Source organism: Schistocerca americana, chromosome 8 (assembly GCF_021461395.2).
Source record: "Schistocerca americana isolate TAMUIC-IGC-003095 chromosome 8, iqSchAmer2.1, whole genome shotgun sequence".
Classification (NCBI taxonomy): domain Eukaryota; kingdom Metazoa; phylum Arthropoda; class Insecta; order Orthoptera; family Acrididae; genus Schistocerca; species Schistocerca americana.
In genome coordinates, this window is record NC_060126.1 from 45,438,078 (window position 1) to 45,463,862 (window position 25,785).

General features: G+C 46.4%; 1 protein-coding gene across 1 annotated transcript in view; it reads left to right on the forward strand.

The window, feature by feature from the left end:
- LOC124544800 (scavenger receptor class B member 1-like) overlaps positions 1-25,785 on the forward strand; it is a 202,329-nt gene that overhangs the window by 139,312 nt on the left and 37,232 nt on the right. Inside the window, exons 3-4 of the mRNA XM_047123484.1 lie at positions 3,633-3,796; positions 17,001-17,145. Coding sequence (XP_046979440.1) covers positions 3,633-3,796; positions 17,001-17,145 — 309 coding nt within the window. The remainder of the gene's footprint in view (positions 1-3,632; positions 3,797-17,000; positions 17,146-25,785) is intronic.

Genomic DNA, 25,785 nt, shown 5'->3' on the forward strand with positions numbered 1-25,785 from the left:
GTGCGATTTCGCGTGCCAGTAGGAGCACTTTCGTGGATATTCGACGCACCCTGACTGCAAATTTATACGTCACTCTGGTAATTCGACCTGTTGTGCTGCCATTCATGAACAGCATTCCACGGGTGCTTTGCAACAGGATAACACTCGCCCACATATCGCTGTTGTAATCCGATATGCTCTACAGAGTGTGGACGTGTTGCCTCGGCCTGCTCGATCACCAGCTCTGCCTCCAGTCGAGTACGTATCTGACATCATCGGACCCCAACTCCAGCTTCATCTACAACCAGCATTAACCGGCCCCCTCTATCGACCGACCAAATGGAACAGGCACGGAAATCCATTCCACAAACTGACATCCGGCAGCTGTACTACACAGTGCGTGCACGTTTTCCTGCTTGCATTCAACATCCTGGCGGCTACTTCGGCTATTAAAAAGCACCGGCACTTCACGTTTGCGATGGCCTGTCTCGCGCTTACATTAACCTGTGATCTTGGAGTGTTCACCTCTTAAATATGTTACCTAAACAAACGTATTCCCGAAATGTTTGTTATTCTACATTACTTTTTTGGTTTGCGATTTTTATCCGTTAGTGAAATTCCTGATGTTTAAACAAACAGACTAGTTATATCGCACACTTGGAACTTGTAAGTGAAAATACGTGTGACAAGAGTTTTAGCTTTGGTGGAATTATTCGGTGTCGTTCGCAGTGAACAAGTAGTACCCGTTATACTATCATCTCTGAATGTTGTGAGCACTGACCGCAGGACGGAATAAGGGGCATAAAAGCAACAGAGCGAAGTGGAAAGATTGATTCCAGAAACGTGCGGCTAATGCTGTAGTCTATTACTTCGTTTCATGCCTAGTGGTAGCAAGAGGTGTAATTGCGGAACGATCGCGTGGAACCCATAGCATGGAAAGCCAGTGGGGAATTTAGATTTGTTGGGGCAGTTTCGCGAAAGTGGGGAGCACCTGTTGAGGAAAGTAAAATTACTGCAACACTCGTAATGTTTCCTTGTGGAATTGAAATACTCTCTGCAAGGATATTCACTTGTCGATGTAGTCCGTGAGATAGTGTAACACAAATACTTAGAGGAATGATACAGCAGTCGTTGATAGACGACAGATTTTATTGCTTGGAGTGAATATTCTGTCTAACAAATTTATGGAACCGTCATTCAAGAAAGACTGTAAGCTGTTCTTACCGTAGACTATATTTGGGGACCACGACAGGAAGACAATACAGACTATGGCGCCTGTGGAGGCAGGCAGACATTTCAACTCTTGCCTGGTGGCTAATGTAACAAATCGAGGAGTGTGTGAAAGCAGAACCGGAGTGATTTTCGCTCTTCTTCAACTGCTCATTTGTCTTTTAGGATCGAACCAAACAGGAAAGGCTATCTGGGAAGGTGTTGTACTACACTACTGGCCATTAAAATTGCTACACCAAGAAGAAATGCAGATGATAAACGGGTGTTCATTGGACAAATATATTATACTAGAACAGACATGTGATTACACTTTCACGCAATTTGGGTGCATAGATCCTGAGAAATCAGCACCCAGAACAACCACCTCTGGCCGTAATAACGGCCTTGATACTCCTGGACATTGAGTCAAACAGAGCTTGGATGGCGTGTACAGGTACAGCTGCCCATGCAGCTTCAACACGATACCACAGTTCATCAAGAGTAGTGACTGGCGTGTTGTGACGAGCCAGTTGCTCGGACACCATTGACCAGACGTTTTCAATTCATGAGAGATCTGGAGAATGTGTTGGCCAGGGCAGCAGTCGAACATTTTCTGTATCCAGAAACATGCAACATGCGGTCGTCCATTATCTTGCTGAAATGTAGGGTTTCACAGGGATCGAATGAAGGGTAGAGCCACGGGTCGTAACACATCTGAAATGTAATGTCCATTGTTCCAAGTGCCGTCAATGCGAACAAGAGGTGACCGAAACGTGTAACCAATGACACCCCATACCATCACGCCGGGTGATACGCCAGTATGGCGATGACGAATACACGCTTCCAATGTGCGTTCACCGCGATGTCGCCAAACACGGATGCGACCATCATGATGCTATAAACAGAACTTGGATTCATCCGAATAAAATGACGTTTTGCCATTCGTGCACCCAGGTTCGTCGTTTACACCATCGCAAGCACTCCTGTCTGTGATGCAGCGTCAAGGGTAACCGCAGCCATGGTCTCCTAGCTGATAGTCCATGCTGCTGCAAACGTCGTCGAACTGTTCGTGCAGATGGTTGTTGTCTTGCAAACGTCCCCATCTGTTGACTCAGGCATCGAGACGTGGCTGCACGATCCGTTACAGCCATGCGGATAAGATGCCTGTCATCTCGACTGCTAGTGATACGAGGCCGTTTGGATCCAGCACGGCGTTCCGTATTACCCTCCTGAACCCACCGATTCCATATTCGGCTAACAGTCATTGGATCTCGGCCAACGCGAGCAGCAATGTCGCGACACGTTAATCCGCAATCGCGATAGGCTACACTCCGCTCCTTTATCAAAGTCGGAAACGTGATGATATGCATTTCTCCTCCTTACACGAGGCATCACAACAACGTTTCACCAGGCAACGCCGGTCAACTGCTGTTTGTGTATGAGAAATCGGTTGGAAACTTTCCTCATGTCAGCACGTTGTAGGTGTCACCACCGGCGCCAATCTTGTGTGAATGCTCTGAAAAGCTAACCATTTGCATATCACAGCATCTTCTTCCTGTCGGTTAAATTTTGCGTCTGTAGCACGTCATCTTCGTGGTGTAGCAATTTTAATGGCCAGTAGTGTACATTTATAACTTCCTTACAATATCATTCAATGTGTAAATAGCATAAGAGTCTCGTCGCAACCCTTGTTCACAATACGAGCAGCCCTTAGTGGCTCGCCATCTCACAGCTGTTCATGACGTCGCCTTTCCGGCTCAGATCTTTTTTAATATGCGACTTGTAAGTACTGCATCTTTTCCAGTCAGTACAAACTTTAATTTTATTGATGTACTATATACCTAATATGTTTCATAACAGTTAGTCTAATTCTGAAGACGACGCTCATAGTAGCATCGAAACCAGGTCAATTTTGACTTAATATTTGTGACCGAGGGCTTACTTGTTCCAATATAATTCTGACACGGTCACTGAACCTTAGCAGCTATGTTCAAAGTTTTTTCTGCTTTTTAATGTTCTGCAGACTGTGTTTGGTACAATAGTTGAAAATTTTTTAATTTAATTTTATTTGTTATCATTTTCCGACACAATCACCAATAATTTAACACACGATTGGTCTCGCCATCAGTAAAGACAGTGTTGTTTGTATCGGAAAGAAAATTGATTTTAAATATAGGCTAAGTTGCAATGTAAGCTGTGTCCTGTTCTAGTGAACCTAGCCAGCCAATTCGCACTACCCAAAGTTGCATATAATTGAGAACAATTCGGAGTTATGTTATGCAATGCACACTGCAGATACGCACAGTATTGTAACGGTGAGGCGGTAGCACTACCTGCCCGTAAACAAAGGTTGAACATTCCGCAAAGCGCGTTCGCCGGACTGTGTACGTTTTGTCTGCCTGCAGTAAGCTTCGCTGAGCGTGGCCCGTCTGTGTGTTTGCCAGAAAATCATGTTCTTCGACGGCGGCGAGTCGTTCGAGCTGTGGCGGAAGCCGCCGGTGGACCTGTTCCTCAAGGTGTACCTCTTCAACATCACCAACGCGGACGCCTTCCTCAGCGGCGAGGACAAGAAGCTGCGCTTCGAGGAGGTCGGCCCCTACGTCTACAGGTCAGTACATTCCGTAGAATTCACTGTCAACAGGAGGGCGCAGTCTCCCCCGCGCACAGTGCAGAGCCGCCGTGGTGTCCAGACCGAGCAGGGGGCGCAGTGGTTAGCGACACTGGACGCGCATTCGGGAGGACGACGGGTCAAACCCGCGTCCGGCCATCCCGATTTAGGTGTTTCGAGATTTCCCTAAATCACCGTCCTTCAACCACTCTCCACAGACGCTGGCGACAGCAACACGCGAACAACTGTCCGATTCCGCCATTTCCGGGATGCTCGTGGCCCGGCGCCTGGCCATAGCAATCTGCCCTTTTTTCAGTGTCGTTTGTGTCAGTGGGTTTCCCCTGTTACGGCTCGCACCGTCGCTAGAATGGTTCGCCATTCGCCTCTGTTCCGTTTACATACTTTCCGTACCGCGCCGTCACGCATCCGCAACTGCACTAGTCTATCGGTTCGCAGTGGTCACAGTGACTTGGTTGATCATTTTGCAGGTGTTACGTTTCAACATGACAACGCACTGTCCCATACAACATGTACAACACTTGCCACGATGTCAGATGTGAAGTTTGTAGGGATGGTTCCTTTAAACCCGAGCTTGTGCTCCGTCCCTAATGACCTCGTAGTCGACGGCACGTTAAAACGCTAATCCCTTCTTCCTTCCTCCTACGAGGTGTCCAGACGTCCTGTAGCGAAGAGCTCATTACGCAGCTTGCGCACATCGTTCGTGTCCCGCGTAGCGGACCACTCGGTCAGACCTCTCTTTTAGCGTTCCGAAAAGACGAAAACCCTCCGGGAGGTCTGGTGAGTACCTACAACGCAGAAGACAAACTTCTCATCTGACATTGTGGCAAGTGTTGTACATGCCTTCCCGGGTTCGATTCCCGGCGGGGTAAGGGATTTTCTCTGCCTCGTGATGACTGGGTGTTGTGTGCTGTCCATAGGTTAGTTAGGTTTAAGTAGTTCTAAGTTCTAGGGGACTCATGACCATAGATGTTCAGTCCCATAGTGCTCAGAGCCATTTTTTGTACATGCCGTATGGAACCGTGCGTTGTCATGTTGAAACAGAACACCTGCACAATGATGAACCAAATCACTGTGACCACTGCGAACCGCGAGACTAGAGCAGCTGCGAATGCGTGACGGCGCGGTAAGGAAAGTATGTACACTGGCGTATCACCTGGCGTGATGGTATGGGGTGTTCGCATTGACGGCACTTTGAACAGTGAACGTTACATTTCAGCTGTGTTATGACCCGTGGCTCTACCCTTCATTCGATCCCTGCGAAACTCTACATTACAGCTGGATAATGCACGACCGCATGTTGCAGGTCCTGTACGGGCCTTTCTGGATACAGAAAGTGTTGTACATGCCGTATGGGACCGTGCGTTGTCATGTTGCAACAGAACACCTGCACAATGATGAACCAAATCACTGTGATCACTGCGAACCGCGAGAGTAGTGCAGTTGCGAATGCGTGACGGCGCGGTAAGGAAAGTATGTAAACGGAACAGAGGCGAATGGCGAACCATTCTAGCGACGGTGCGAGCCGTAACAGGGGAAACCCACTGACACAAACGACACTGAAAAAAGGGCAGATTGCTATGGCCAGGCGCCGGGCCACGAGCATCCCAGAAATGGCGGAATCGGACAGTTGTTCGCGCTCTGCTGTCGCCAGAGTGTGTGGAAAGTGGTTGAAGGACGGTGAAACCACGAGCAGGAGACGTCCATGCCTCTTCGTAGAACGTGCCGTTCGGAGGCCTGGCCGCTCTGCAAAGCGGACAGACGACGGCCTATGGCAAATACCTCGAAACATACTTGCCAGTTTACTTCAAATTTTTACATGACATTGTAATGTACATTCTGACGGACATACGCTATGTATTTTTTTAATGTTTGTAATATGTAACTAGCCCGCCCGGTTGGCTGTGCGGTCTAACGCACGGCTTTCCGGGCGGGAAGGAGCGCCTGGTCCCCGGCACGAATCCGCCCGGCGGATTTGTGCCGAGGTCCGGTGAACCGGCCAGTCTGTGGATGGTTTTTTGGCGGTTTTCCATCTGCCTCGACGAATGCGGGCTGGTTTCCCTTATTCCGCCTCAGCTACACTATGTCAGCGATTGCTGCGCAAACAAGTTCTCCACGTACGCGTACACCACCAGTACTCCACCACGCAAACATAGGGGTTACACTCGTCTGGTGTGAGACGTTCCCTGGGGAGTCCACCGGGGGCCGAACCGCACAATAACCCTGGGTTCGGTGTTGGGCGGCGGAGGAGTAAAGTGGACTGCGGTAGTCGTCGTGGGGTTGTGGACCACTGCGGCTGCGGCGGGGACGGAGCCTCTCCGTCGTTTCTAGGTCTCCAGTTAACATACAATACAATACAATACAACACAATATGTAACTCAGTATGTGATATATGAAGGGGAAACGTTGTTACCAAAAATCTCTGAAAGGTGTTGGCCGATTTACTTCAAATTTTTACATGATACTCTAACAAACATTCAGATGGACATAGGCTACATACCTTTTGAAACAACAATGTATAGGTCTTTGGTTAAGACGGACTGTGATAAAGAAAATGCTGTGTTGTGTAAATGTGCCATTTTGATTTCTTTCGCACAGTCAGTTTCAGCTACCATGTAAACCATTAGACAAATTGTTTCTCCCATATATGGTCTTTCTCCTTACACATATTTTCAAGCAAAAACTGCATACTCCTCAATGCGCTGTTTTGCTTCCTCGCTCAATGTCGGTTTTACGAAAAACAGGAAAGTTGTATATGCGTTATTGGCTTGAGATTAGAATACTACTACGGGATCTGAATCTTCCGAAGCTTTGAAATCCTACCCATTCACACATTAAACTATGCAAAGTTCTGTCACTGAAGCTAGTATCCTCACGAATCCAACAGCTGGGGTTCTCTCCCGTGCTCCTTGTACCAACGACTCCAACCGATTTACCCGTTCATTTTAAGTTACTTCGATTCCCAATCGAGGTGTCGTTAGCAATAAGAATAAGCGAGGGTCACGGTGAGAGAGACGGGCAACAGGACACAGAGGGTGGGGTCAATGGACAGGAGAGGGGCAGGAGGTGATGCACAGAGAGAAAGGGAAGATGGATGAGTTGGACAAAGATAGGGGGTAAGAGGAAGATAGTATCAGAGGAAGGAGAAGGGGGGAGGAGACTGGGAAGTATATCCAACTCCCGCACTTACTTAGCAACTGCAAAGCGTTGCCGATCTCGCTACTAAAATACATACTCCAACTTCGTATCTTCTACCAAGCTCTCATGTGCATTACACGAAAGGTATTAATTATCCCAGTACACTGTCTCCTTTCTACAATTTTACCTTCATCTCAAAATGTAGCTGCTGTGGCCAGAGTTGGTGCTAGGAAAGCAGGTATCTTGACGACGGGAACATCGTGCGTGTACCTACCTAGGTATGAATGGAATCGGCCACGAGCGCATGTCGAGAAAGAGAAGTGCAGCCACACGCATACCTCCTGCTGCGTGTGAAGTACGCACATTGGCGTAAGGAGCACAGATCGCGACGCACCTTTACAAGTACGTCCTGTCCTGCGCTGTCGCTTGCGTAGTTGCACGGTGCTAACGCCTGGTCAACGGTGTTGGTGACTTACAAGTTATTGCAGCCATTCTTCACCTTTTCTTTTTTTTTTTTTTGTTACAGCATGACGGTTTTCATTTGACTCACTCTCAGAGAAGCTTTGATAATTAAAACTAGCACTGAGTCAGTGGAGAATGGGAGACCTTGTACTTTTGTGGGGCTAAAATTTGTTGCGTGACGTGTCAAAGCTGGTAGTTCAGGAGCACCTCTATGGCGTGGACGAAGTGCGGGAGGGGGGGGGGGGCTCTGCTCGATTGTGGACTAGTAGCGAAACTTAATAGTAGTGCCAAGAGTGGCATTTGCCCTTGAGACTATCAAACGCCATCCTGTCACGAATCTGATGGATTCGTCATTTGTCCTAAGGGGGTTGTTCAGACACAGGTGCCGAATTTTCCAATACGCAAAGTTTAAAATGAACATTAGAATTCTGAACAAACAAGTGGAGACTGTCAGGACCAGAGAATGCATTGTCAGAACACAATGCAAGACCGTGAGGACTAGGTACCAGCAATTGTCGCAAGGAGGTGTGTGTGTGTGGGTGTGTGTGTGTGTGTGTGTGTGTGTGTGTGTGTGTGTGTGTGTGTGTGTGTGCGCGCGCGTGGGCGCGCGCGTCTACCTTTTCCTATGACTGCACGTACAACCTACATCCATTCAACATGAAGATGAAGTACCTGTAGATCTCTAAATAAATTTTAACGGTTCAAAGCAATTTGGTTTGTAGTATCACGATTGCTACAAAACAATAACAACCGCAGAAAAAATTATTTTCTTTCCACAGCAAGTTAGTGCTACATCTTGTATTTTCTCATTATTGTGTGAGAGGGAAGCTGCCTTTAGAGACGGCGAGCAGTACCGGACGCTGTCCAGACCGAATAAAAAAAATCTCACAGCCGACATGAACAGTAACACACTAATCTCTATTTGGAAAGCTACATTAGATTTCATCTTACATTTCCATATACAATTTGTTGTTACCGTAAATGATGAATATTTCACTTATGAACGTACTTGAACATCCTTCTTAAGTTCTAATCTTCAAAAAAGTACGCCACAATAAAATGGGTTAGTTTCTTGAAAAACAGTATTCTCCGCGATACGAATCTTTTTTTTTTTTTTTTTTTTTCAAGATCTGGACTCCGCCAGTCTCTTACATTTCGAACAGACAGGAAACGCATATCGATTTTTATCCGCTTAAGTACACCATGGTATACCAGGTGAATCAAGTCCCTGCAAAGAGAATTTATCTAATTTGCCAGTAAGTGCTATTCTAGGTTTTGCTATAAGTCCTTGTTCCTCAAACTACTTTTGATTCGCATTTGTGTCATTAGTCACTCTTCCTATACCTAAATCGATTCGGTACATATGTACTTTTGCCTTGTTAAAGCTTGTATACATTTGCCTAAAAAAATGAATCTCACCTTGCTGCTGATAATGGAAAAGGGCTGGAAAGTTTAAGGCACGAGTTTCGAATTGTTCTTTATTACCTTACTGAACCGTGAGGTTAAATGTATCAGTAAATCTCGTAAATAACAAGATTTGACGAAACCGTGTGCGCCTGACGTTCTTCCGTTTGCACGTCTCGTAAACTTCCAGCAGAATGTTCAGATGTAACCCTCGGGCACCGACAGCTCCTACAGAATCTGATGAAAAGGAATTAAAGACCACTGGGAGATGAGGGAATTAAAACTCCGTGGCCACCTGATAGGATGTTTAAACTACCGCGGCTTTCTGACGCAGCTGGAGTTCATTTATTGGTATTTACGTTATTCGCCGAATGCATCTCTCTCCTCTCACTTGTTCCCAGGTATAGAATGCTCATAATAAAGAGTATAGACGCGTGAGAGATCATCAGCATAGCGACACGCGCCTGTGGCGCTCCACACGGAGTGGTTGCAAGCACAGCATAAGCCTGGCTGCTCCGTGGAGACGGGCCGCAGCGCCTGCGGGCCGGCAACCGTGCGCTACACATCGTCCGGCCAGCAGCCGGCGGTTGGCGGGCCTCACAAGGGGAAGGCCTCAGACACGGCCAACCGATTCGGCTCAGATTTGGCAGGTCGTTTGTGTGCAACCTAAAACGAAGGAATCTAAGATTTTTGGGTCAACACCCCCGAGTTTTTGAAAAAATACCCCTAAAGGTATCGATAGATAATTGTAAATAGAGCATTTTTCATCACCAGGTATGGGATCCGAAAACGCATAGTTTTCCATAAATCGAAATAAGGAACTTTTACAACTGCCCTTCTGTACCCACATGGTCAACGCTTATCGCTGACAACGCCGATAGCGCAACGGCCAAGGTAAATGGCTGTGAATCTCGAAGAAACGTTGTGGATGTTATTCTTTTGGTTTGTATTTTTCCGTATCTCAATTGATGGGGATAGGAAGGTTAATAAAGTAAGTAAATCAACAAGGAATGATAGTAAGATAGGCAAATAAATTTCTCAAACCTCTTGGGATAGTAAACAACTAAAATGTTACCAGGTCACTTTACAATGGCTCTTCCAGTCACTTTTCTTCGAACAACTATATGGATGGTACTTGTCATATAAACATTCGAAACAAATATACTTACGGCACCAAGAGCATGTAATGAATGCAATCTTTCGACAGCTATACTGTTCCTTCCCTATGATATGACGAAGAGGCAACCCCGCGTGCATTCTATCCCGTGCCTCGCTGTAAACAAGCGTCGCACGATTGGCTATCTTTCATCCCTCGTGAGGAAGTCGCAGCACTTTTATTCGGAGTTGTTTTCATGTGACAAGGCTTAAAAGTCTAATACTTTACTAACTCACGGCGTTTGGGAAATCAGTTTGCCTACCTTATTATTATCATTCCTTATTCATTTACTTACCTTATTAACCCTCCTATCCCTATCAATTGAGATATGGAAAAATACAAACGAAAAGAATAACATCCGCTAGGTTTCTTCGAGATTCGAACCCGGGTTTCCCGATTACCAGCCAGTTACCGTGGTCGTTGCACTATTTTTTTCAGTTTGTTCATTATGGTTCGTTGTATTTCGTCGTAGCGGACGTCACCTGACATCCGTTGAAGCTCGTTGTTGATCGTTTCTCTCAGATGTTTTATTACAGAGGCCAGTCAGCTCTCTGACCGAACACGCTGAGCTACCGTGCCGGCGACTATCGACGCTGTCGGCGATAGGCGTTAACCATTTGGGTACAGACAGGGCAGTTGTAAAAGTTTCTTACCTCGATTTCTAGAAAAGTGTGCGTTTTTTGACCCCATACCTGATGATGAAAAATGCTCTATTTACAATTATCTATCGATCCCGCCAATTTTGAGTCGATCGCTCGTCATAACATTTAGGGGTGATTTTTCTCAAAAACTTGGGGGTGTTGACCCAAAATATCTTAGATTCCTTCGTTTTAGGTTGTACACAGGCGACCTGCCAAATGTGAGCCGAATCGGTTGGCCGTCTCTGAGGCCTTCCCCTAGTCAGCCCGGGCGGGCGTGACGGGGGACGAGGTCGGACCCCGCAGAAGCCAGGCAATCGCCCCCTGGCGCCCCCAGCTGCCTGCTAGCAATACCAGTCGTGTACGTTTTGCGTTGACGTTCTTCATTGGAAGTTCTTGGCCGTTAAGATGGAAGAGTCGACAAGCCTTATCGTTCAGTATAGAACGGGATTGGCTTTATTTTTCGTATCGTTTGCACGCCATCCAAAGTATATATGCCACCACACTATTATGGAGAAAACACTCATTTCCAACGTCATTACAACACCAATCACAAAAGCAATATGCGGCACGAACAATTGAGCGTACATTAAATCTCTCAGTGCAAGGGGTAAATATTTACTAACAGACGTGACTGAGTGACTGACGAGATTTACACTTTTAAACACAAATTAAAAACGTCTATAAACCAAATTCTAGTTTGTGACGCGCAACGTTTCCCGAAAAAAGTCAGTTGTCGACAACACACACGACTGGCTATGTTTGAGCGACTGAAACGCTTCATTACGAATTCTGAAACAAATTGCAAGACCTTGTACGACTGAAGAATGATTTCGATTGGTGGAACCGTTCTCGCTTTATGAAATATTACCGCAAGAGCAAGATGCTCGAATCCACAGACAAGCTGCTACAGTCGTTTATATGTTTGATTCAACGTGTGTGGCTCAGCTATTATTTATTTATTATTTTATTCGTGGCTGCAATTTTGAGCAAGTACAGTACTATTTTTTTCGGGACAAATGTATAAATAGATGTGATACAGTTATTTTAAATTGTCAAAGAGTGTTTAAAATAATCGCATACAATATTTAAATTTCCGAGCATACCATGACGTAATCCTTCTATGTAAAAGATATTGACTGTCTGCTAAACTAAGCTTCTGAATATGACAAATTTATTTGCAACTGATGACTGAAACTTAACCTGAAAAAAAAATTCTGTTTTGAAACTGACAATCAAGCCAGCACATTGAATCACTTCCTATGAAGCTCACCGTTAATGACTAGTGGATTATAGCCAAACAGTTTAAAATAGTTTGGCCGTATGCCCATCGGTTAAGAGCACGGGAGCTTTTCGTATCAAATCCAACAAAGCTAATTAGAATGTCTGGTAACAATAATCGGTACATACTTTGTTGTTAATGTTCTATATCTTTTGTCTAAACAGCACGAATAAGGCAGTTACTCCTTCATCCGACAAAGTAATAACGGCTAATTCGTCACAGGTTACCTATTAATATCGTCACACGAAAAAATTCTTCATGTGGCACTGAATACACAATCATCACTGCAATCCAACTCGCGAGTGTCCGGCGCTGTTGTCGCGTAATCACGGTGCACAATTGAACACTTAAACACATCAAACAAATCACTCAGTTAACGCCATCTACGTATTTGCTGGACGTCAGGCCCACGGCTTTGGGTGACACACACAGTCGTTAAACAATTGCAAACGCGGTCGGCTGTCCTGCCGAAATCCACCCCGCTCCCTTAACAGCCAACAACTTACTTGCCCGGAACCTCAACATCGACTCCCGTCTGGCGCATTGGGCGCTCGACTATCGATAGTACCTACGGCGACCTGCAAGAGGCAAAGATATATTACTACTGGCCATTAAAATTGCTACACCAAGAAGAAATGCATGTGATAAAAGGGTATTCATTGGACAAATATATTATGCTAGAACGAACATGTGATTACATTTTCACGCAATTTGTGTGCATAGATCCTGAAAAATCAGTATCCAGAACAACCACCTCTATCCATAATAACGGCCTTGATACACCTGGGCATTGAGTCAAACAGAGCTTGGATGGCGTGTACAGGTACAGCTGCCCATGCAGGTTCAAAACGATATCACAGTTCATCAAGAGTAGTGACTGGAGTTTTGTGACGAGCCAGTTGCTCGGACACCATTGACCAGACGTTTTCAATTCATGAGACATCTGGAGAACGTGTTGGCCAGGGCAGCAGTCGGACATTTTCTGTATCCAGAAAGGCCCGTACAGGACCTGCAACACGCGGTCGTGCATTATCCTGCTGAAATGTAGGGTTTCGCAGGGATCGAATGAAGGGTAGAGCCACAGGTCGTAACACATCTGAAATGTAACGTCCACTGTTCAAAGTGCAGTCAATACGAACAAGAGGTGACCGAGACGTGTAACCAATGACACCCCACACCATCCCGCCGGGTGATACGCCAGTATGGCGATGACGAATACACGCTTCCAATGTGCGTTCACCGCGATGTCGCCAAACACGAATGCGACCATCGTGATGCTGTAAACAGAAACTGGATTCATCCGAAAAAATTACGTTTTGCCATTCGTGCACCCAGGTTCGTCGTTGAGTACACCACCGCAGACGCTCCTGTCTGTGATGCGGCGTCAAGGGTAACTCCTGCCATGGTCTCCGAGCTAATAGTCCATGCTGCTGCAAACGTCGTCGAACTGTTCGTGCAGATGGTTGTTGTCTTGCAAACTTCCCCATCTGTTGACTCAGGGATCGAGACGTGGCTTCACGAGCCGTTACAGCCATGCGGATAAGATGTCTGTCATCTCGACTGCTAGTGATACGATGCCGTTTGGATCCAGCACGGCGTTCCATATTACCCTCCTGAACCCACCGATTCCATATTCTGCTAACAGTCGTTGGATCTCGGCCAACGCGAGCAGCAATGTCGCGATACGATAAACCACAATCGTGATAGGCTACAATCCGACCTTTATCAAAGTCGGAAACGTGATGGTACGCATTTCTCCTCCTTACACGAGGCATCACAATAACGTTTCACCATGCAACGCCGGTCAACTGCCGTTTGTGTATGAGAAATCGGTTGGAAACTTTCCTCATGTCAGCACGTTGTAGGTGTCGCCATCGGCGCCAACCTTGTGTGAATGCTCTGAAAAGCTAATCATTTGCATATCACAGCATCTTTTTCCTGTCGGTTACATTTCGCGTCTGTAGCACGTCATCTTCGTGGTGCAGCAATTTTAATGACCAGTAGTGTATTCTCGATACGATAGAGGCGGTTGACCCCTTACAAGATTTTGAACTGCATTACTTTATGCGTTTGCCTGTATTACGAATCATAGTTAATGATATATTAGATACTATAAAATCGAAATACATATAAATTCGTAAAATCAAAACTTAATTCTATATTTCTATATGTAAAGTTATGTTTAATAGTTGGAATGCTTATTAAAATTCTCTTATCTAATTATTTAATAAAGAAATAAAGTTACCGCTTTGGCAGACGGATAAAAAGTTGGCAAAAAACACCTCGCAGTATTTTGGTAACTTGAGAATATTGGCATTCCTTTATAGTTCGTTATATCTGTGACAGTGGTGAAAATTGTAGGCAATTTAAGGGGGCAGGGGGGGGGGGGGGGGTAGGACGTCAAACGGGCCGTCTTGCAGCAGGAGAGACACCACATGACATTTTAATTTCCACTGTCTACACTTTTATGAATAAATTCATAAAACTTTGTCAGCTTGACCAGGAAGGATTCAGGTTTCACAATCATAGCAGTGGAAGTTCAAAAATATAACAAAATAATTATTTTACGTGTGAAAGTTCATCATTTCTTGACTTCTATTGGCTGCGTTTGTTGCTATAGGTACCCATTTCTTCATACGTAAGATATTCTTCGATGAATTTTGCACAGCATACAAATCATACTTACAGATGTATGAAACTCTAGAAATTATTTAATTTATGAAAAAATGAATGTGCTGTTATATTTTATAGTTCATGTTTAGAAAAAACTCAAATTTTATAGCTAATTAACTCAATTTTTACCACAGTTTTTAATAGATTTGGAAAATTCTAGAGTTTCATACACCTGTAGGTACGGTTTGTATGCTGTGCAAAAGTCATCTCTCCCTTACTTATTGTGGTGTGCGTACTGTAAGACCTTCGGTACACACACCATCAGATTATTTGACTTGTCGCTCTAACGAAGTAGGCGAGTGTCAGCAATATGTCTCGTGGTCTTATCGTGGCGTGTTTATCTTCTGCCGTTAGGTCAGACGATAGAAATGCCACTTGCACGCTTAGAGTAGCAGATTGACGGTGACCAACGTTAAACAGAACTTAATTAATTTTCACACACATTTATTAAAATAATAAAAAAAACGTAGATATTACGTAACTTGATTCTGGATGCTGTTTACAATTGACAATCTGAAGTTCCTTTGGTCTTGGTACGTTAATCTTATTCTCACATATCTCTGATACTTGCCAAAGTGTCTATATATTTCTCTTCATGGCTATGTACAGGTTTTTTTTTTTCTTTATTGTGATTTTAAACACCTTATACAAAGGCGGGCTGGCAGCAGCACAATACGCCGCTCTTCAGCCTCGAGTTTGACAACAAGTAGTACATAAAGGTGGCACTGAGAAGACAGTCAATACGGTGGGCAAAAAATGTAGACACTAAAAACCGAAAAAACATGGAGCCGTTCACGCTGGACGAGAAACAGCACTAACACTAGGCGACACGGTGCACAGAACATGGATGATGGCGACGGCATGTGAACGGTGGTGGCGTGACGGCGAACAACACTACACACAAACGAAGGCACACACACGAAACACTGACGGCGACGATCTCCGGCGCGCGAATGTTCACTGAGCGTGTACGAGTCCAGGGACCTGCCAAGAGTGGAGGAGGAGGAGGAGGAGGATGGGAATGGAAGAGGGGAGAGCAGAGATGCCATGGGCAGAGGAGAGAGGGGGAGGGAGGGAGGGGAAGCCTGGGGGAAGAGGGGAGGAGGAAGGGGGGGAAAGGAAAGAGAAGGGAAGGGAAGGGAGGGGGGGAGGGTGCCTAAAGGAAAGGACACAGGAAGGGGAGGGGAGGATCAAAGTTGATAGGAGGGGTAGATGGAGGGGAGGAGGACATCATCAGGGAGGGGGAGCTGGCGGAAGCCACCTTGGGAGAGGGTAAGGAGGGTGGAGAGATGGAGACCGGGTGGGACGTGGGAATACAGGCGCGGCAGCGGGTGGGGGTGGGGGTGGGAGAGGACCGGGGAGACTAGCGCTATGTACAGGAATATGATAATCTTATTAGGTGCAGACTGAAACTTGACTATGGACTGGTACAAACAAATGCAGACTAATGCAGACTGATTAATCGGAGGTCTGTACCGCGAGCGTTCAGGTATCACTGCGCGAGTGTGATCCGCGAGGAGAAAAGGTTCTACGTTAGCAGCAACCTCATCGGCTGCGTTACATGTTAATACGCGGATCGGCGGAAGCAGAATTTGGTCCGTCTTTATGACAGCGCCATCTCGTAGAGCGGAGACGGACGAGCGCTGCGCCTGCGCTGTTCTGTTTAGCGGGGCGCGCTCTAGTGGGAAAGTTGTGTACGCGCTGACTACGCGGAACTATGTACACAACAGTTATGAAGAAAAATGTACCTATAGCAACTAATGCAGCCAATGGTTGGTTTGGGGGAAGAGACCAAACAGCGAGGTCATCGGTCTCATCGGATTAGGGAAGGACGGGGTAGGAAGTCGGCCGTGCTCTTTCAAAGAAACCATCCCGGCATTTGCCTGGAGCGATTTAGGGAAATCACGGAAAACCTAAATCAGGATGGCCGGACGCGGGATTGAACCGTCGTCCTCCCGAATGCGAGTCCAGTGTCTAACCACTGCGCCACCTCGCTCGGTAACGCAGCCAATGGTAAGTGAAAAAAAGGTGAAATACAAACGTAAAATAATAAATTATTTTCTTATTTTTTTGAACTTCCACCACTATAAGTGTAAATCCTGAATCCTTTCTGGTCATTCTGACAAAGTTTTATGAATTTATTTTTAAAAGCATAGACAGTGGAAATTAAACTGTCCTGTGGTGTCTCTCCTGCTCCAAGTCGTCCCGTTTGACGTCCTACCCCCCTTAAGTTCTACGAGAGTACCTTATTTTATCGTAGAAAGTTGTAAAGAAAAAAGTGAAAGGTTTCCAAAATATAGCAGTTTTTCAGTCTTTCTGGGACTCTCCTCCGTTAGCTGACGGTTCTCGTGGTGTAAAACTTGCAATGTACACAGCTTGCTAGAGCTTCCACGGGGTGCGCGGCAGGGCAGTGACGCGTCGCTGTGTTGGCAGGGAGCTGCTGGAGCACGCGAACATCACGTTCAACGAGAACGGCACGCTGAGCACGTCGCCGCGCCACCCGCTGCTGTGGGCGCCCGACCACAACCCGGTGCGCCGCGAGGACGACCTGCTCGTGCTGCCGCACATCGCCCTCATGGTGAGTCGCCAGCGGTCAGCTCGCACAACTCTCCTCCCCCATCCATCTAGTGTCTGCTACGAAATCCTCTCCTGTGCCAATGAGTAGTGAAAACAAAAGACCGCTAGAACTAATCATGAATGCCTGTGTGCGTTACACCTGCAACAATCGCCGATATGATCATGTTAGTGCTTCATACTCCGAGCTAGGGTGGCTGCGACCGGACAAATTGCGTGACTACCACACTCTATGTCTACTTCACCGACTGCTCGTCGCGCAAGCACCCCAGTACCTTGCTTCAGAGATTAAAAACCTGTCATGTCATCATAAACGAAACACGAGGTCTCTCTTATTTGGTATCCTAACTGTGCCCACTCACAAAACAAAAACTTTTGAAAACTCCTTCTCAGTTGCTGCTGTCCGCCTCTGGAACAAACTGCCACTTACCTTGAGCAAAATTCAATCTCCTGCTGCTTTTAAGAAGAAGCTGAAGCATTTCCTATTATCATCCTCATAATGTTCTCCACAAAATTAATGTACAAGGCCAATCCTCTCATCTGTCAAATAGCAAAGCTAGCGTCTCCTATCTTGCTCCTGAGATGCCTTCCTCTTCATCTATCTCTATTAGCCACGCAATCTTCTTTTCCTTTATATTTCCTTAATTATGTTTCATCATGTCTCTCTGTTCTTCTCCTGTCTTCGCCATCAGTCTCCCTCATACTCTCCGCCGCTAGCACTCCTATCCTAAATCTGTCTCTTCAATAATGTCTAATTATAACAGTACTTATTATCTACGAATATAAACTCTATATGTATGTATTTTTCCAGGTGTGCCTTTGTAATTGTTTATTTCACTTTTAGTATTAGATGTAGTTTAACATGCCTACTAAAACATATAAATGTAAAATAAGTAGAACGTCTGGTTAGATGTAAGAGAGGGCCTGATGGCCCTAATCTTGCCAGGTTAAATAAATCAATAACTCCTCACCTCACAACGAGACCACGCGGCAATCGGATTTTTGTAACTGTGGTACGTCAAGTTCGGAACTCAGGCATCAATAACACAAAACCGTTCGATACAACTGTCAAAAAATATTGATAAAGTCGACTGTGAACTTTTCCGACCACCCTAATTACCGAAAAGTAAAGTCGATTTTTCAACAGGCAGCTCGGCTCTGTGAGAGTCGGCAGTCTGGGTGCGCTTCCTGGCTGTGGTAAACTTTAAATATTGGTGCCTTTCTAAGATCATTTCACTGAATATATGAAATATGAAAAAAAAAATTGTATTCTTTTTATTCAAACAATCTTTCTTGACAATCCTTTATAAAAGATCGGTAACTAGGAATTTACGTTTGCAATCTTTTGTGGGCGATATGTGATTAGAAATAACAAGGAGCGTATTTTTCATTAAAATCGCATTTACATACCCATTAGGGAGCAGCCGCTGATCAGCTAGAGCTTTATCACCATCTAACTGATGGCCAGTGTGTCCACCCTTGCCACGGATAACAGCAGCATGGCATGGAAGCAGTGAGGCTTTGGTAGGTCACTGGAGGGAGTTGGCATCACATCTACACACACAAACAAGTCACTTGTGTTTTGTTGTAGTCTTCAGTCCTGAGACTGGTTTGATGCAGCTCTCCATGCTACTCTATCCTGTGCAAGCTTCTTCATCTCCCAGTACTTACTGCAACCTACATCCTTCTGAATCTGCTTAGAGTATTCATCTCTTGATCTCCCTCTACGATTTTTACCCTCCACGCTGCCCTCCAATGCTAAATTTGTTATCCCTTGATATCTCAGAACATGTCCTACCAACCGGTCCCTTCTTCTTGTCAAGTTGTGCCACAAACTCCTCTTCTCCCCAATTCTATTCAGTACCTCCTTATTAGTTATGTGATCTGCCCATCTAATCTTCAGCATTCTTCTGTAACGCCACATTTCGAAAGCTTCCATTCTCTTCTTCTATAAACTATTTATCTTCCATGTTTCACTTCCATACATGGCTACACTCCATACAAATACTTTCAGAAACGACTTCCTGACACTTAAATCTAGACTCGATGTTAAAAAATTTCTCTTCTTCAGAAACGCTTTCCTTGCCATTGCCAGTCTACATTTTATATCCTCTCTACTTCGACCATCATCAGTTATTTTGCTCCCCAAATAGCAAAACTCCTTTACTACTTTAAGTCTCTCATTTCCTAATCTAATTCCCTCTGCGTCACCCGACTTAATTCGACTATATTCCATTATCCTCGTTTTACTTTTGTTGATGTTCATCTTATATCCTCGTTTCAAGACACTGTTTATTCCGTTCATTGCTTTTCCAAGTCATTTGCTGTCTCTGACAGAATTACAATATCATCGGCGAACCTCAAAGTTTTTATTTCTTCTCCATGGATTTTAAATCCTACTCCGAACTTTTCTTTTGTTTCCTTTACTGCTTGCTCAACATACAGATTGAATAACGTCGGGGAGAGGCTACAACCCTGTCTCGCTCCCTTCCCAACCACTGCTTCCCCTTCATGCCCCTCGACTCTTATAGCTACCATCTGGTTTCTGTACAAATTGTAAATAGCCTCTTGATCCTTGTATATTAACCCTGCCATCTTTAGAATTTGAAAGAGGGTATACCAGTCAACATTGTCAAAAGCTTTCTCGAAGTCTACAAATGCTAGAAACGTAGGTTTGCCTTCCCTTAATCTTTCTTCTAAGATAAGTCGCAGGGTCAGTATTGCATCGCGTGTTCCAATATTTCTACGGAATCCAAGCTGATCTTCCCCGAGGTCGGCTTCTACCAGTTTTTCCATTCGTCTGTAAAGAATTCGTGTTAGTATTTTGCAGCTGTGACTTATTAAACTGATAGTTCGGTAATTTTCACATCTGTCAACACCTGCTTTCTTTGGGATTGGAATTATTATATTCTTCTTGAAGTCTGAGGGTATTTCGCCTGTCTCATACATCTTGCTCACCAGGATTGGCTCTCCCAAGACCGACATTAGTTCTAATTGAGTGTTATCTACTCCCCAGGCCTTGTTTCGACTCAGGTCTTTCAGTGCTCTGTCGAACTCTTCACACAGTATCATATCTCCCATTTCATCTTCATCTACAAGTCACTTAATTCCTGTAAATTCAGGGAGGGGAGGCGATGAGCCACGTTCAACCTCATCCCAGATGTGTTTGGTCGGTTTCCGATAGGGCGATTAGGGGGCCATCACATCAATCGGAATTCGCCACTGTGTCCTCGAACCATCCCATCATACTCCTAGCCTTGTGACATGGCGCATTATCTTACTGAAAAGTGCCACTGCTATCGGGAAACATGATCGCCATAAAGAGGTATACGTAGTCTGCAACGAATGTACGATACTCGCCGTGCGGGGTTAGCCGAGCAGTCTAGGGCGCTACATTCATGGACTGTGCGGCTGGTCCCGCCGGAGGTTCGAGTCCTCCCTCGGGCATGGGTGTGTGTGTTTGTCCTTAGGATAATTTAGTTTAAGTAGTGTGTAAGCTTAGGGACTGATGACCTTAGCAGTTAAGTCCCATAAGATTTCATACGCATTTGAACATGTTTTGTACGATACTCCTTGGCCGACATGGTGCCTTGCACGAGATCCATTGATCCCATAGAAGCCCACGTGAATGCTCCCGAGAGCACAATGGAGCCTTCGCCAGCTTTTCTCCGTCCCATACTACAGGTGTCAAGGACCTGTTACGCTGGAAGACGACAGATTCGTGCCCTCTCATCGGCACGATGAAGAAGGTATCGGGATTCACCAGACCATGCAACACTCTGCCACTGCGCCAACGTCTAGCGCCGATGGTCAGTCGTAGTTGCCGATGTCGTGGTGTTAACTGTTGTGGACTGGCAAGACAGCCAATCCACAGTAACCGAAAGGCACGCGCCTAAACTCACGCAGGCTGGCGTGAGGTCTGAAACAGGATACGTAATGAATGCTATAAAGAAAAGTACGTAGCTGCTGGAATACTTAACTTTAATCCACAAGTGGTGAACATTGGTCTTGTTGATACAGTATATGCGTCATTAGATACATAGCAAAGGATAATTGGCGCCTTGCTAGGTCGTAGCAATTGACGTAGCTGAAGGCTATGCTAACTATCGTCTCGGCAATTGAGAGCGTAATTCTCAGTGAACCATGGCTAGCAACGTCGGCTGTACAACTGGGGCGAGTGCTATTAAGTCTCTCTAGACGTGCCGTGTGGCGGCGCTCGGTCTGCTATCACTGATAGTGGCGACACACGGGTCCGACGTATACTAACGGACCGCGGCCGATTTAAAGGCTACCACCTAGCAAGTGTGGTGTCTGGCGGTGACACCACACTCCTCCCCCACAAATCGGCGGACGGTTGTGTTATAAGGCTTCCGTCCGCCGTGGAGAGGACCCCATGTTGGCGTATGCGACGAGGTGGGGAGCCTAACAACAGGCGAGGCTGTGCCACCCGCACCCGGCCATTCGGTCCGAGGGGAGCTAGGAAACGCCTGAAAACCTAGTCCAGGGTGCACGCCAACAGGCGGGTTATGCGCCCTAAGATAGTCAGGAGGGGCCGAAGGGTCGACCTCCATCGAGTCGGAGCACCCGACGGGCGAAGACGACACGACGCGTCCTCCGCGGGCGGCGCCGGCGGGATAACAGGCGGCGGCGGCGGCGGCGGCGCGTCGCCATGGGGCAAAATGGAAGGCAGCGTCGGTAACACCTGGGGATGAGGAGAGCCAGTAGATGGGTCCCCAGGGCGCTGACCGGACGGCACCGTCGCTGAAAGCAGACGGGAAGCGGCAGAACCCGTGCGACGACAGAGGCGCAGCTGATTGAGATGCCGACGCACCTCACCAGAGGCCCCCAAAACCAGATACATAGCGCGGCCGAGGCAGCGAAGGATGCGCCCTGCGAGCCAACGCTGTGAACCGCGATAGTTGCGATAGTATACAACGTCGCCTGGAGCAAAAGCAGGTGGCTGCCGCTGCACAGGAACCTGATGCGGCAGATGCAGCAAAGACATCAAGGTTCGATGAGGACGACCGTGGAGCAACTCAGCCGGCGAGCGACCATCTAGGGGCTGAGAGCGATACGAAGACAAGAAGAGCAATAACGCGTCCTCCCGAGAATGCGACTCTTTCAACTTCAACATCTGTGACTTGAAAGTCCGGACCAATCGTTCAGCGGCATCGTTTGACTGAGGCGAAAACGGCGCAGACGTTAGATGTTGAATACCATTGGCCTTGCAGAATGACTGAAATTCTCCGGACATGAATTGTGGGCCATTGTCGGAAACAATAGTCTGTGGAAGACCTTCAATGCAAAAGATAGCGGACAACGCTTGGATCGTGGCAGATAACGTCGTGGAAGACATCCGGACAACAAAAGGAAAATTACTGAATGAATCGACAACAACCAACCATCGAGCATTCCAGAATGGACCAGCAAGATCGATGTGTAAGCGTTGCCAAGGGGAAGTGGCTTTTGGCCATGCAAAGAATTTCCGCGGTGGTGCGGATTGTTGGTCGGCACACGCCATGCAAGAAGAACACATATTCGTAATCGCAGCATCGATTCCGAACCAAGTACAGTGCTGACAAGCAAGTTGTTTCGTTCGCACTATACCCCAATGTCCTTGGTGGAGAAGCCGTAAGACAGAGGACTGTAACAAACGTGGGACCACGACCCTGGACTGATCATTATCAGAACGCAACAGCAAAACACCACGTCGTACAAAAAGTCTCTCCTTGTGAGCAAAAAATCGGCGAACCAACGGATCCTCGATCCGTGACTTTGACAAGGGCCATTGCGTAGCAACAAAACGCAAAACGGTACCAAGGACAGGGTCAGCAGCTGTGGCTGTAGCTATACGACGAAAATCGATCGGAAACGATTCGACCACGTCATCGGTTTCCGCATCAATGAACATGCAAGCAAGTTCGGAGGAATCGAATGCTCTATCCTCAGCAACAGGCAAACGGGACAACGCATCGGCGTTTCAGTGCTTAGCAGTGGACCGATACAAGATATCGTAGCGGTACTGCCAGAGGAAAATAGACCAGCGAATGAATTTCTGCGTTGTACGTGGAGGTACAGGCATGTACGGATGAAAAAGCCATGTCAAAGGTTTGTGGTCTGTGATGATGGTAAATTGACGACCATACAAGAAATCATGAAACTTTGTAACACCAAATACGAGAGCCAAAGCTTCTTTCTCGATCTGTGAATAATTTCTTTGCGCTGACGAGAGCAATTTGGACGCAAAGGCAATAGGGCGATCATGCGAACCATCTTTGTGCGCAAGCTCAGCACCGATCCCGAAATCCGATGCATCTACCATCAACAAAAGGGGTTTCTGGGGATTGAATGGCGTAAGGCAAGTATTAGAAAGCAACGCCGATTTCAACTGGCGAAAGGCGCGTTCGCATTCCGTCGTCCAGACGAACGGAACACCTTTACGGCGTAAGCGATGAAGCGGAGCTGAAATGGAAGAGGCATTGCGCACATAGCGACGATAGTAATTTATTTTACCCAGCACACTCTGCAGCTGCTTCAAATTCTGCAGCGAAGGCAAGTCTTGTATGGCACGGAGGTGCTCTGGACTGGGATGTATGCCTTGGGCATTGAGTACATGGCCCAGATATGGTAAGTCCCGAGCAAAAAACACACATTTGTCCTCCCGCAAGCGAAGACCATGTTGTCGCAAGACCTGAAATAATGTTCGGAGGTTGGCTAAATGTTCTCCTTCTGTCTTTCTGGAGATCACAATATCGTCCAGATAGTTTGCTGCAGTAGGGACCGACGCACAAACAGTTTGTAAATATTGCTGGAACAATGCAGGGACAGATGCACACCCGAATGGCAGTCTTTTGAAGCGATACAAACCAAGATGCGTGTTAACCACCAATACGCGCTGGGATTCTTCGTCCACCGGTATTTGCAAGTACGCATCTTCTAGGTCCAACTTAGAAAAATATTTACCCGGGCACAGTTTGTCAAAAAGATCTTCCGGGCGGGGTAAAGGAAAAGTGGTAATCACTAGTTGTGGAGTCACTGTTGCCTTGAAGTCCACGCAAAGTCTCAATTTTCCGGAAGGTTTTGGCAAAATTACTAAGGGTGAAGCCCAGAGAGAAGCCTGCACACGTTCAATTACACCTTGTGATTCTAAATCGTGTAATGTTCTTGCGACCTCATCACGCAATGCGTGGGGAACATTGCGCGCTCGGAAAAATTTCGGTTGCGCGTTTACTTTCAGTTCCAAATGTGCTTTATAGTTCTTAGCGCAACCGAGGCCTGGTGCAAAAATGTCTGCAAATTCTTCACATAGACGAGAAACACTGGCTGAAGGCACAGTCTGGTTCACTGATAGGACCTGATTTACTATAGACAAGTAAAACAACTGAAATAAATCTAAACCAAACAAGTTCACTGCAGAAGAAGAACGAAGGACGTAAAATGACACAAGTTTTGTTTGTCCTTTGTATGTTACAAGAAGGTTGCACTGTCCTAACACAGGGATATGCTGTCCGGAATAACTATGTAACTGAACATTTGCGGCACGCAACAGAGGTGTGCCCAGTTGTTCGTACGTGTCTTTATTGATCAGTGAAACTGCAGCTCCGGTATCGAGCTGGAATGGGATCACGGTGCCATTAATGTCCAATTCGACAAAAAGTTTATTGTCCTGCTGACGACTAGAGCGACTGTTTTGTGCAACGTGAACAGACACTGGTACAGAATCACTCGCGACTTGACGTGATTTCCGTCGATGTCGACGCACACTTTTTGTGGGACGAACACAGTCACTGTGAGAGAGAGTGGCACTGGGCGGAGTGGAATTAACTACATGAATGTCCATGGGTGAAGGTTCACGAGCCTGAGTATTCTTGGTTCGATTCCGGCGCGAAGCAAAGGGCCGGGAATGGTTGTGAATGTCCGATCAGAGCTTTTACTGGCAAACACTCTGAACATGTCCTTTTTTATTACAGAAAAAGCAAATAGCTTGGCGTGACGGGCAATTCTTACGCGAATGTCTAGTAGCACACCGCGGGCATGATTTCACTGCATTTGCATGCTGGCACGGGACACGTGGCTGCGCGGACGTGCGCGAGGGCTGTTTACAGTTCTGTGCAGCTCGCCCGGTGGGCCGGTTAATGTGACACACGGCTGGTGAAGTTGCAAATGATTCCTGAGCAAAGTCAAGTGTGTCTTGCCTATCCAATATGTCTATCACTTGTTGAAGGGAGGGATTGACTAGTTTCAAAATTTGCTCCCGTATACGAACATCAGAAACGTTCTGTGCAATTGCATCATGTACCATAGTATCTGAATAAGGGAGTGCACATTCACACTCAAAAGCACAATTCCTGGTAAGGCCTTGCAAAGTTGCAACCCACTCCTGATTAGTTTGACCGGCCGTACGTTTTGTACGAAAGAACGTATACCGTTTTGCAACTACATTAACTGATTCCTTGAAATAGGCATCTAAAGCAGACAAAATTTCGTCGTAGGACAGAGTTGCTACGTCGCGTCGGGGAAATAATTTCACTATCACACGGTACGTTTGCACCCCTACACACGCCAATAAATGAGGCTGCCGCTCGTTACCTTGAATTCTGTAGGCGGCGAGATGAAATCCAAATTGGCGTGACCACTCCGTCCA